General features: G+C 40.2%; 2 protein-coding genes across 2 annotated transcripts; one reads left to right on the top strand and one right to left on the bottom strand.

The window, feature by feature from the left end:
• Window positions 1–1,365: 1,365 nt before the first annotated feature.
• Window positions 1,366–4,200, top strand: cav3 (caveolin 3). Its single transcript, XM_034138633.1, has 2 exons — window positions 1,366–1,638; window positions 2,894–4,200. Exons 1-2 carry the CDS (start codon window positions 1,522–1,524, stop codon window positions 3,233–3,235), a joined length of 459 nt encoding a protein of 152 aa, XP_033994524.1. The 5' UTR covers window positions 1,366–1,521; the 3' UTR covers window positions 3,236–4,200.
• Window positions 4,201–5,116: 916 nt separating this feature from the next.
• oxtr (oxytocin receptor) lies at window positions 5,117–12,576 on the bottom strand. The gene is made up of 2 exons (XM_034138630.1): window positions 11,405–12,576; window positions 5,117–6,530 (listed from the first exon to the last, which is right to left on the bottom strand). The coding sequence occupies exons 1-2, from the start codon at window positions 12,330–12,332 to the stop codon at window positions 6,289–6,291; spliced, it is 1,170 nt and encodes a 389-aa protein (XP_033994521.1). The 5' UTR covers window positions 12,333–12,576; the 3' UTR covers window positions 5,117–6,288.
• Window positions 12,577–13,456: the final 880 nt, after the last annotated feature.

The raw sequence follows: 13,456 nt of genomic DNA, 5'->3' as shown, positions 1-13,456 counted from the left end.
CTGTCTGTCTGCATTAAATGAAAGACAGGAGCCAGTGCAGTCTCAGCTGATTGCATTGACACCCATATAGTCAGAGGTATGCCCACCACGACTCTCTGCTGAGCTATTTCTGTCACTCTACCTCCATGCCTAACTGGACTCAACTCTCTCCATTGCCACGCCAAGAATACTCCTCTAATTGGGTTGGCTCTCGATCACATGCACTCAGATCCCATTCCACCCCTCCTTCCTCGTCCCTGTCTCTGCCACCTGGGAACCCGGAGAAGAAATAGCAATCCATGCTCCGAAGTCACGCTTCCTGTCCTGTTCTTACACCCCACTGATTGAGATAGCAACTAGGGAGAGCTAAGGTTGCTGTGAGACCTTTTAGCAGTTTTCAAAGGAGCCTCCTCCTCTTCCCCCTCTTTTTGGCAGCACCATGCTGTATGAGTTTGTTTGTTTATGCAACCTGCTAATATAGGAAGCTACATTCTGTATGAGTGATAGCAACAACTGCACAGCTTAAGCAAGACTGAATCAGAGTTTATTTTAGGGACTGTTGGATTTTACGTTTTTAGCCCTACCTTAAATCGGAATTGTACGTCATAGGAGACTCAGGACACACCTTCTGAGAACTCTCTAGTGCATAGACTATGAAATGTATAAAAAGCAAAAAATGTTATATGAACATGTGAGGGGTCATTGCGTTTGCCTCTGTAAATATAAGGTATGCATTACACGCATTTATCCTAAACAAAACCATCAGAAAACTGATATTTACATACTCGGTGTGGCAGTATTTTTACTCTATGAAGTGTCAACTCTACGGTTACAGTGACAGAGGAGGTACAGTAGAGTTTTTCAAACTGGCACAATGTCAACAATGTGGCATCTACTAACCACCGCACCACCTGACGTACAGTTTCACACATGATGAAGGTGTTGAATTGATACATAAAACTTCAGCAAAGTGCCAATAAATGTGAATCACATTTTTTCTTCTGAATGACAAATGATAGTACAACATTTAGTACTATTATCCTCACACTTGTGTTAAGTAGTACACTTTTGATCCCTCTTTTGTTGTGGAATGTAGTTTGAAACACGTAAAAACGTTTTCCTTTTCAAAATAGCTTCAGTATTAGGATGTAAAACTGTGTCCTAAGCGAAGCCCAAGCAGCAGGGTGTGTTTGTGCTCACTGCCTCACTCTGTGGTGGAAGTTCGTGCCACTGTGTAAACCCTTCCCAGTGAGCCCCACAGCCCTATGTGAAATATGACACAACCCTGGGTGCTCCTTTAAGGCATGCCTTTTCTATGTGTGTGCATTACCGTGTGTGTGTTTCCACTGTCTGTGTGTGGGGGCCTGTGTGTATGCAGGGCGGGGGTCAAGCCTCCATTTTTGCCAGGGCGTCCTCAGCAGCTGTCAACTGGCATGCCAGAGGGAGCGTCACTCACAGTGGTGATACAGGGGTGCAGACGTGAACCGAGGCTCTGTGCAGTTTGATCCAGGAAGGTTTACTCTCACCTTCTCCGGCCCCACCATGGCGGATCAGTACCAGTACAACACCAACGAGGAAAAGATTGTGAAGGACAGCCACACCAAGGAGATTGATCTGATCAACAGAGACCCCAAGCAGATCAATGAAGACGTGGTGAAGGTTTGTGCAGCATGGAGACACCACCCTGTCACAGAGAAGATTAGGAACATAACCTGTTATCTGAGGAGATCAAATTAATGAAGTAGAGACAAAGACAGGAGAAAAGATTACTATACTATCTGGAAAATCCCTAAATAGATCAAGAGCTTTTCCTGTTGCCTGGGCAGAACCCATTCAAGTTTATTTTGGGAATGGGGTAGAAGTGTGTGAAACTGATACACTGTGCCTGTGATTCATTACGTTTTGACTACTGTTTATCCTGTGATCGTTGCCCTGTTATCGCAAGAAAAAAAAATCACTAAGAAAAAAAACTCAAATGTCATTATTTGTTATGACTGCAAGGGGTTTATGGTCAATGAAGATGGTTAATTACACGTTATTAGCAGAGTATATGTTCAGTATCTGCATTACTTAGTTTGAACTGATTTGCATGTCTGTTTTGAGCTGGAAAGTGTTTTAAACTTACTGCTAATAGTCTGGTCTTTAGCATTTACACGTTTTATTCACGCAGTCATTTTCTGCGTACATTTTCAAATAAAGTAATTCTAATTGAAACCTTCAACCTCATTAGTCAGGAACCTTTCTGGACATTTGCAAGCTTAGGGTGTCCATTTATTGTTTCCAAAGGACACTGACTGTTCTTATGCTGAATGTAACTCCAGTAATTCTTCTAAGAGCTGAACGAGGCCAGAGCTGACTGAGAAAATATAAAACAGTGCATGTTCAGCCATTTATTCAGAGGATGATCTCGGGCGGCTATCTACAGGAAACGCACAACCGATGGTATCCAGACTCCAGAGCTCTGAAAGAAAACAAAAGGTTTTAGAACTGTGTGTCTGTCTGTCATGATTAGGTTGATTTGCATTTCATATATGAGTCTAATCTTGGAAAGCTTTTCTAAAGGGGAAGGTGACACACACTGAAAACAGATTAGACGATTGTACAGTTGCTCTCATGCATTTTACATGAGGTGAACTTCAGTTACTAAGAAGTAGGTTGGAAGAGAGCTTTTAGAAGTGATTGTGATCAGTGTTAAAAGCCACTCCATAACTTTGCCATGACATTTAGGGAATTTTTCGACACATAATTGTTTTTTCTGCATAAATTTGACCCTAACACTCTGCAGCTTTCACACGTCTATCTTTGCACTTCAGATATTCAGAGCCCAAAGAGCTCTGTTTAAAGGGAGAGGAAAAAGTGGTGTGCACTCAGGGATGTGTCGTAATGAAAGCCCCTTTTTAAATGTCCCTTTTAGGTGGACTTTGAGGATGTCATTGCAGAGCCTGACGGGACACACAGCCTGGATGGGGTTTGGAAACTCAGCTACACCACCTTTACTGTGTCCAAGTACTGGTGCTACCGCATCCTGTCTGCTGTCTTTGGCATCCCTGTTGCTCTTCTGTGGGGCTTCCTGTTCGCTTGCATCTCCTTCTGCCACATCTGGGCCGTGGTTCCCTGCATCAAGAGCTGCCTGATCGAGTCACAGTGCATCAGCCGCATCTACTCCCTCTGCATCCAGACCTTCTGTGATCCCTTCTTTGAAGCCCTGGGCAAGGTCTTCAGCAGTGTGCGCGTTGCAGTGCGCAAAGAAGTCTAAAAACTCACACTGTAGTGTTTATAGTATGATCGGATGAAGTGCGGTATCTTTTTATACACCAGAAGTTCAGTCCAGGCGTCTCAGTCCCTCATACTCCTCCTCCTTCCTTCATAACATGCCGTTCCCCACCCACCCATCCTCAAGCTGGGTCCTGATATGCCTTGTTTATTGCCACCAGAAGCCCAGTGACAGCTGCAGCAGGCAGCGTGGTTCTGTGACAGCTCTGGCACTCCTGCAGGGCTCAGTGCGTCTCACTGAGGGAGGAGAGGACTGCCTGCCATGACCAGGATCTGTCTGTAATCATGTATTTGTGTCACAAAAAGCCAAAGACATTCAACAGATGATATAAACCCCCCAACATTGCTCCACCTGTGGACAATGCTCCATGTATGCATTACATTTTGCCATTATTAAATATTGTATTGATGCTGTATGTGCCTGGTAAAGTTTAACTCTATATTAATGTAATTGGATTTGGTATAATGACCTTATTTAAAGAGCTCTAACAGAAAGATTATTTTGTCATGTGTGATGACTCCACAGAAACTAACTTTCTTGTTTAATGTAAGAAATATGTTGAACCAACCATGCAGATAAACTACGTCCTTTACCGAAGCGTGAGATTAGTGGAATATTTAACTGCTCCACATTTCAGTCACGTCTGTTAACAAGTATGCAATTAACTACTGGTGGAGTAAAGTAAGGAGGGAATTGTATTTTTCAACAGTGTTTTATTAATTATGTATAAAGTATAAGGCCTTTGCTGCTATTGTGCACCTCTAGTTGAGAAAGGTTAATTATACATGGGCTGGAACTTATCTACTTCACAATTGATGAAACTGTCCTTATAATAAGTGTATTGCATCACTGGTTCACCGTTTGCTTGAAAGTATATTATGTGTGTTATTTCAGGTCAATGTGAGAGGCTGGAGAAATACATTTTTAAGATTCACCAACCATCTTAACTGCGTTTCAGTGATTGTTTTTTGACAGTGACCTGGGAGCTGTGACCACTAGAGGCTGCTGTTGTGTCTCTTTCACAGAGTCTCTCTGGTGTCACCACACCCTTCTTTGTTCGTGTTCTTCTGGCCAACACATCCTGGTCCTTTACTGCATCTGGAAATTCACTGCTAGAGATAATATGTGCACAGCCATCACACCGTGTTAAAGCAAGTCTGATGAAGGATTGTGTCAACAAGAAGCAACAGTGATTTATTGGCCAATACAGAGAAAGTCAATATGCAGACTAAAAATGCAGCCAAGAAAAAAACACATTCTCCACAATTACAATTTAAATGTATATTTTGGCCTATTTTGGAAATGATTAATTAAACATGAGCAATTACAAACATACTGTTAATAAAAATGGTCCTCCACACATTGTGGGAGATTTAAAAATGAAAATAAATATATTTGGTAATGAAGTTCAAAGCAAAGGTAAACTCTGTTAGGTCTTTAGTATAAGTAACTGTTTATAATAACAATCATAAATAATCGGTAAATGGAGAATAAATGACCAATTCAGTTATTAGTTATACTACTATTATCAAACTATTACATTAAAATGAAAACATGTTTACTAATTAATATAATATAATATTAATAATGCAGTAATGTATACATGATCATTATAATACCATATTGATGGTTTAAAATATGTAACTATACACAATATTTAGATGGATGATTAATGTTCTTTACAGAATTTCTCCTGAAACAAGACTCTCCTCTTGTGCTTCATTATCTTAGGGAAAGTCACATTCTTAGGATAACCCCCCCCCCCCCCTAAATATTACTTAATTTTTTTTAAAATAATTTCTATTTTAGTTTATTGATAAGCTCTAAAACGTAGACAATGCAATTATAAAATCAAAGCAACGATACAGTGTAATGCAGTGAAATACCCGCCAGCTAACCTGTATAAACATGATTTACTTCAGAGATATAGAGTTGGATTGTTTTTATTGACAAAGTTAGCTTTTATCTGGTCATTTCTAACTATTGACAGGGATAATCAATGTGCTGGAAATGGATCTTATCCTGGATGGCTCTTACATTTGAAACTTTTACATTAATATATGACAAACTGACAAAAAACAGCCTCATGCTAAATGAGCTTTTCAACAGAGAATGCGATAGGGAGCTCATGGCCACAGTTTACGTTTATTGGCGCTTCCTGCGGGATATTGCACCGTTGATTGTTGACCCAAAATGTGTTCAAAACAAGGTGTTACTTTAGTTCACTCCCCTGGTGTGCACGTGCTCCCGATCTCAACCCAATAATGCATTTTGAGCTGAAGCTAAACAGGAAGTTTCAATGTGCTGCCAAAACTGTGCAGAAACACAGTGACGTTATTGATTCTGTGTCAACAAACATCCCTCTAGTACAATTCCAGCAACCTTGCCAAGGCTTTCAAGAGGCCGTAGGTGCTCCTAAGGATCATCAGCAAGGTATAAATAATAAAGCTGTGTGTGCATTTGTGCTGCTTTCGCTCTTTATTTATTTTTCAAGCGGTTTTTCTTTTCTTTTTACCAGGGAAAGACATGACATTTCACAACTAACAACATATCAAGTACAGTAAGTAAGCATAGATGTATGCAGTCCACTGTAAATGTTACAAAGTAGTTCACAATATTTAGAATAGATAGTCAATTTCACCATAACACAGACAGCAGGATCCACAAGCTTTGCAACTGAATCAATAATGTTTACAGTGCTTACAAAATATTCTCTTTGCCTTTACTTTCTCTTCACTGTACACACATCTCAAACAAGAATAATATAAAAACAAAAGTCAAGTGATTGCTCAGCTTGGTCTGTGATTATCTTATTCGTCTTTATGAACAAGAAATACCACACCATTACCCATTTTCTGTACATATTTCTATCTCACAATTCCACTTCTGAAGTACTGTTAATAAAACGATTAAGATCTTTTTCGTTTGTTTTTTCCTTCAGGGCTTGAACTTGCGAGGTGTATCTGAAGGAGTTGAACTGCTAGATATGACGCAGGTGTTTGAGAGGAAGGCTAGAGAGAGAAGGGAAAACGGGCTTATGTGGAGGATGTCTGTGTGATGCTCCTCTGGCTGCTGGTGCTTTTAATGACAAAGGTGGAGGAGTTGCTCTTGTGACTGCAGTCAAAGTCACGCTGGGAGGACTTGAGGTAGCGTGTGGAACAGCACAGGAAGTTCTGCCTGAGATCCTGGAACAGATGCCCGGCGAAGCACATGTAGATCCAGGGGTTACAGCAGCTGTTGAGGCTGGCCAGAAGCATGGAGATGATGAAGGGCATGGCTGCAGGAGATTAGGGAGAGACAAGTTACTGACAAATTTAATTTACTCTGTGAAAGAAAAAAAGGTGTTAGTGGCTAGCATTGAGTTTTACTTGTGATGCTTTTTGATCCATGGCTGTAGAGAAGGCATTGTTGGTTGATCAGTGTAATACTATTTTCCAGATTGCAATATATTAACTGCTATGTGAATTGTTTTGAAACATAAACCCATGGTCCCCAGGGATTGAATTTCAATAACGGTGGCATTCACCTGAGCCTTGACAACTATTGAGTGGTTTGGTTTGAACTAAGGTACAGAAATCTATGCCCACCTTTAGGATGAATCATACAAATCTTAATTAATGTACTGCTTTTAATCTAGAAAAAAATGTCAGGTCACATGTTGCCCAGCATTTTAGCTTGCTGACATTAGCTCATGCTAACATGAATACCGTAATCTGCCAATGTAAAACCAGTTCTCAGTCTTTGGAATCAGACATTGAGAAGGCATAGGAGTGTCATAATACTTTCAGCTCAAGCGTGAGAAATAAACACAAGATGATGTCAATGGAAATATGTTCAATCAAGCCAGAAAGCAATGCATTTCGAAAACAAAGCAAATTCCTTCAAAAACACTTTCAAGGTTAGACTGCGAGAGACGGAAATGTTGATCACACCACATCCATGTATTTGGCTCGTATTCTGTATTTAGCCTCTTCTTACTGATTGGTAATCCATCTGTGCTCCTGCTATTCTCATGTTGTCGCTAAAGACAACGGTTTAATGTCCCTGAGCTCCAACAAAATGTCTCAGTGTAAATTATCTCTGTAAGGGCACGAAAGTCAGATGCATGATTAATAAGAATTTATCATCAGCCATTAGGGGATGGATTTATGAGACTACGAGTTTAACTCAGTGCAGATGATATAAATACCCTTCAGCTATTTTGTCATGGGTTTATGTATGAAAATGGCAGTAAAATGTATTAGATATACTAAATATATATTTTAACCTGAGCAATAAAATCCAAATGAATGAAACATTCTACAAAATGGCAAGCTAAAAAAGGTGTTTTAGCAGCTGCTATTAGACATATGTAACCTGTGAGCCATGGGTTAACCTGCTCTATTACAGACTATGCTGCTGAGAGAGAGGAGGAACCATGCTTCATTGGAAACTGCTGATTATCAAGACTTCTTATCGGGGTGGATGAGAGCAAAGCAGGGATCCAATTTGAATAATAGAAAGAACTATCGAGACAAAGACTTTACTGAATTAATTCTGTGTCTTTCACGAGAGTGATGATTCGCACAGCAAGTGAAAAGGCAGAATTATCTTCCCCTGGGTGGTACATCTGTCTTACTGTCAGAGCTGATACTGAGCAGCCCCTAAAGACACTTCAGCAAGTCATTAACAAGGACACTTAGTGGTAATTCTTGTTCCCTGATGGTAAATGCAGTGCAGTAATCACATTTCCATTCAAACATCAAGTGATATTTATGAGTAAAATTGCTTTCAGAGGGCTTTATGTAACTAAGACCCTGCCTTGCTTTTCTTGCTGCTAGCAAAGACAAAACTGTGTATACAAACTGACATTTACACTTGGACATTGAACACTGGGCTTTGTGTCCATTAAGTACTTAACACAGATCAATACGTGAGTCTGAGTCAGCAACCGAGGGCACCAGGCTCAGCGGGGGGTAGATGTTCACGTCGATACAATTTTTGGGAGGTTGTGTTTGTGTCTGAGTCAGAGCAAAACCTTCAGGTGTTTTTGTCCTCAAGATAATCTGTCGGTCAATGTAAAAATAACAGGCGCTACTGACGTCAAAAAGATTGGAAGGATGGGACAATGACATTTCCAAAAATCATATTGATGAGTGGGTTGCTAAAAATGGAAATGTCCCTTCTGTGACAGTACTGGCTCTTTCACAGTAAAACAGAAGTTTTGTTGGAACTTTGACAAAGCAATTTGGCTCTTTGTTCAATCATTTAAAACATGCACTTATTGTCTCAATGGGAAATTGTATTTGAGTTTCAAACTTGTGTGTGCTACAAAGCTGATCAAATTGTGGTTAAAGTAGTACAAATGAGATTATATACAAGATGCCACTGGGACATCTGTAAAGTAAAAATGAAGCTACCACAAGAAATCATTTAGCGTAGCTTGGGAAAAGCTATCTAGGCCCTGTGCAAAGGTAAACAAATATTTTACTGATAAAAGCATTTAAAATATTTTTTTATATGTACAAAAATTAGAGTGTAAAATGTAGTATTTCCCATTTTATGTGGAACTACGTGATGGACTGTTTCTGGGCCAATTAAGGAGAAATATGTTATGACAGAGCAAGTCAGCTTCTTATCTAAGTATCTGAAAAAGCACATTTTAATAAATGTCAAACTATACATTTGAACAAAAGTGTTGTTGACTGTACCAGGGTTTACGAAATCAATGATCACATGATTACTTTGGTAAATGGGGAACAGTGTGGAGAAAGTGTGGTAGTCTGCATATAAGTACATAAACTGCTCCTACACATCCTTTTTCTGTTGCCTTTCAAACACACACAGCAACCTTTAAGAAGCAATTTTGCACTTATATTGAAATGTCAGCTTGTTTGATGGTGAAAATAAAAAGATGTCTTTATTAAGTATATCTCAGAGCAAACTATTCTAATTATTTGTATAATGCTGCCAATAACTCACAAACATGCTGAAATAATGTACTTTTCTGCACCATGAAAATTAATTTAACTTTAGATATCCAATTATGTTTTTGCTTCGCACAATGTGCAAACAACATGCTATGGATATGTTCCATGGTGGAGGATTATAAGTGAATGACCTAAGCATTATCATAATCTTTGTTTGAGGTGCTATTTAAATATTTGCTATATCACTGCAGGTTGACTTAGCAAAGATTACACATTAATAATGAGTTTACTGTTTACGCTCCTCACTGGCTGCTAATATTTCACTACAACTGTTTCCAGATGCCCCATTCAAATTCAAAACACATTCAAACAACCTTAATGACTACATTAACGGCAATTTACTGCAACAACAACATCTTACTTAACCTGATGCTGATACTGTTTCCTTTTAACATTAGTGAATGTTTGAAACACGTTTGCAGGGTACAGGGTCTTCCCTTAGCGAGGGATTCAAAGCTTTGCAGTCTGGGCTCACCTAATGGCCACTCTATCTGCACACACACAGGAGACACTGCCGCCTATCTTTTTTACACAAACACTGGCAACGTGTCACTGCCAATTCTAGCCTTTCTGAAGAAGTGTTCACGTGGACGACAGCCATCAGACATCAGCCTCCGCCCTGCACTGAGCCATGCTCTGCAACAGAAAATGAATTCATCACTTTATTTTCCATTCAAGGGACAGAGCACCTTTGCTGCTATTTTTTCCAGCACTGTAAATATCACTGAGAGGTTTAGCAACAAAGCCATTTATAGCAATTTACCTCAGTGTTGGAGAACTGAGTGACAACTAAGAGCAACTGTTTAGCCCCAGAGTGTAAAGAGCTCAAATGAACAATGTCACTTGATGAGGATGACAGCGACACAACCATTCAGCTGGAGCCTTAAACACAAACCCACAGAGGCAAAGAAAAGACCAGAGGCCTGAAACACAAACATCTATTTACTCTTCACTCATCCTGAAACTTCCTATTCCCTACATGTAGGCCTATTTAAGTCTGTCTTTGTAGAACATGTTTCTCTTTTTAAATGTTTTGTCTTGGAAAATACAAGGTTTGTAATGTCTTTGAGGACATGCAGACATCTCATATTAAAAGCTGTACTGCCCAGAAATCCCCTTAGATCATACAGACAAATGAAAACACATGTAATATTAAACACTTTGACAAGTCTTTTACTTTAATGGCGCCTTTTATTTAGTTATATTGAAATGTAATGGAAATATAGAAGGAGAAAGAGGCAGAGTCCAAATAACTTGTGATTATTGGCATATTAAATCTTCTTTTGGTAAATGGGTGTGGCCATGTGCCAGCCTGTCGATAAATGTAGGGACCATATACATGGCTGCTAAGTGACCTATTGTGGTTAAATGTCAACGACACACTCCAACGTGCCTTGCAGGCACAGAGCTCTTTGGCGCGTGTAGGCGCACAATAATTTGATCAATGATTAGCCTTCAGTCGGTCTCTGCAGGTCGAGGAGCGTCAAAGGAAACTCGTCAAGTAATGCATACTGATTTTTGCACTTTAAAGGCCCTACCCAATTGTTTTTATCATGAGAATTATTATTTATTATGACATATAAAACATGTTGCTCCTGCTATGCATTTCTGATGTAAAATGACCCCGTGTTCTAATGATCTGTTTCAAATGTTGGTGGTGAGGGGACAGGGACTGTATAATAAGAACTGTGGGATAAGGATGTGTTTTTGATTAAAAATCCTGACATTTACAAACTTTAAAATGCCTTATTTAAACAAAATCCAAATCCTTTGCTATAAAATCTGACATGTTAAGTAGTAGAAAATGTATTTCACTTTTATGGTTTGGCTGCGTTATTTACCCTGACACTAAAACGGCAGAACCAGGCTCTCCGTGAGTCAGCCATTAAACCATAGTGCTTTATTAATATGAATGAGGAAAGCAAAATAAACACATCTCAAAGATTGGGTTTGGTGTTCTATGTTTGTTTCATGGATACGCAAGCGTTGGTATCCTCGTGCGTAAAGAGCTCTGTTGCGCACAGCAATATTGATATGCCTCACGGATATCCATTCATTACCAATTGGCAATATCGCCAGGAAAATGTGCAAAAGGGTTGAACATATGAATACTGTGTTAGGGTTTTAATCATTGTAAATGCGTAATAACTCGCAGCATGGCACACACTCAAAATCAACCTACCCTCACGGGGCGCAGCTGGATCCCACGCAGACCACATCTGAACAGAGAAAAAGGGTGTCCAGCAGACGATATAAGCCAAAACGATCACAAAAGTCATTTTCACGGTGGTTATCTTCGCCTTGGAGATGAGCTTAACGCTGCTCACGCGGGCCAGTGTGTTGCATTTGGAGGCTTTGGGCGTCAGGCTTATACACTGCTCGCGCCTGGTTTTCAGTTTAAAGTTTTGCCATATTTTGAAGCTTATTAACCCGTAGCAAATGCTCAGTATTGCCACCGGGATGATATATATGGTGAGGCTGATCCATGTGATGTAAGCTTTGGCACCCCAAGGCTTTACGAAGTCGCCCCAGCAGTCATACACTCCGGATCCAGCCGAGCCAACCTCGATCAGGGAGAAAATGAACATCTGCGGGATACTGAAGATCAAGCTTATGACCCAGGAAACAATGACATAAAAACGGTCTTTTCTCCTGTGCAAAGAACGGAGAGGCTGGCAAATTGCCAAACACCTGTCTACGGACATCAAAACTAACATGTAAGTGGACGCGAACATCCCAACGACCTGTAGGTATTTCACTAACCTGCACAAAACGTCCGGTCCATAGAACCGAAATGTAATGTCCCAGATAAGTTGAGGGAGAACTTGAAATATCGCCACAACTAGATCGGCGATGCTCAGGTGCTTCATGAAGTAATACATGCGGGACTGGCTGTGTTTGGTAGTGTGGATGGCCAGCAGGACGCACAGGTTCCCCGCCAGCGCCAGAAACAGCACCAGGGCGAGCACAGTCACCTCCACCTTCGCCACCTCTTCATTCCGCTTCAGAGGGTTCGTCTTATTCAACAAACCGGTCCCGTTAACGATACTTGAGTTCCTCCAGGAATCGTTAACTTGCCAAAAGTCACTTTCATTTGAAATACTCTCCATTGTAGCAGTCTTGTCCTCTGTAGATGCGTCAGGGGTTTGCACTCATGCAATAACTTAAACAGTCACTTGGGGTCTAAGTAGAAAAGTGTTCCTTGCGTCCTCAGGTGTTAAAACGCAGGGTGAGGTTTGATGAGTCTTAACACATATTCATCAAGGATTACCAAGGATTTGTAAATCAATCTCCCATCCTTTCTAGAAACTGAAGACTGAAATATTCCACACACTCTGGCAAAAGAAAAGTAACCTTAAAGCTCAGAAAATCTTCAATGTGGATTTACTACTGTAGATAGCAATAATAGAGTAAAAAAATCTGTGAGTTTACAATTGACTGGCTATAGGTAATTCTCCAAAATCCAAAGAATTAGCAGGCTGTGAAGAAATACAAACACAGTCAATATTCACTTTAAAAACAAAAAATGCCACTTAAATTAAAATGTGACGAGAAAAAGTGCTGCAGAAATTGAAAGCTCCAACATCCTCTCTGGTAAGAATCGGAATGGCAAGCACCTCAGCACTCAACCCGTTATATCTGTCCCTGGTTCAGTGTACAGAGAGAAAACCCATCACCTCCACAAGGGAGCGATGTGAGGCGTTCATAAGTGTCCTCCCATCCTGCTCTGCAGTTCGGAGCCCTAACCCTTGCATAAACCCCTCGACATACTCTCACTGACCTCATTTTGTGCAATAATTGAGCTGTCCAAACTGATGTTTGGGAGAAAGCAGTGGCCACACAGTGAAGCCTTTGGTGCAAAAGATTTGCTGTCATTACGAGATAGTTTCAGTGTGCTATAATCTGGGTTCAAATTAGACTGAACCTTCTGCTGGATACTCGAAGATGTAATCTGACCTGCGTTTTTGTGAACGTGAACAGCTATTTAATAAACACATACACATTCCTAACCTTCAACTGAGAGGCAACATTAAAGGTAAAACAGGTGACATGCAAATATCAGAATTAAAACGATTTCTGAGGTTTAAGTGCGTCAAAAACACACGCAAACATAGTTTCTATCTACTTAAAAACTGTTCAAAGCCACCCTGGTTTAAAAGTAAACTGCACCTGCATGTGTGTGACACCATCAAGGTAACACCCTCTGAGCTAAATGAATATGAATGAGAAGAGG

Source organism: Trematomus bernacchii, unplaced genomic scaffold (genome assembly GCF_902827165.1).
Source record: "Trematomus bernacchii unplaced genomic scaffold, fTreBer1.1, whole genome shotgun sequence".
Taxonomy (NCBI): Eukaryota; Metazoa; Chordata; class Actinopteri; order Perciformes; family Nototheniidae; genus Trematomus; species Trematomus bernacchii.
Note: the sequence above shows the minus strand (reverse complement) of the source record. Positions and strands in the feature narration are given on the sequence as shown.

What these genes read in the sequence shown, in the direction of transcription:
- cav3 (XM_034138633.1), top strand. Translation starts at nt 1,522, where the DNA reads ATGGCGGATCAGTACCAGTACAACACCAACGAGGAAAAGATTGTGAAG. An exon ending in TCAATGAAGACGTGGTGAAG is followed by an intron (nt 1,639 to 2,893) that starts GTTTGTGCAGCA and finishes TGTCCCTTTTAG; the next exon opens with GTGGACTTTGAGGATGTCAT.
- oxtr (XM_034138630.1), bottom strand. Translation starts at nt 12,332, where the DNA reads ATGGAGAGTATTTCAAATGAAAGTGACTTTTGGCAAGTTAACGATTCC. An exon ending in TCCAGCTGCGCCCCGTGAGG is followed by an intron (nt 6,531 to 11,404) that starts GTAGGTTGATTT and finishes AATCTCCTGCAG; the next exon opens with CCATGCCCTTCATCATCTCC.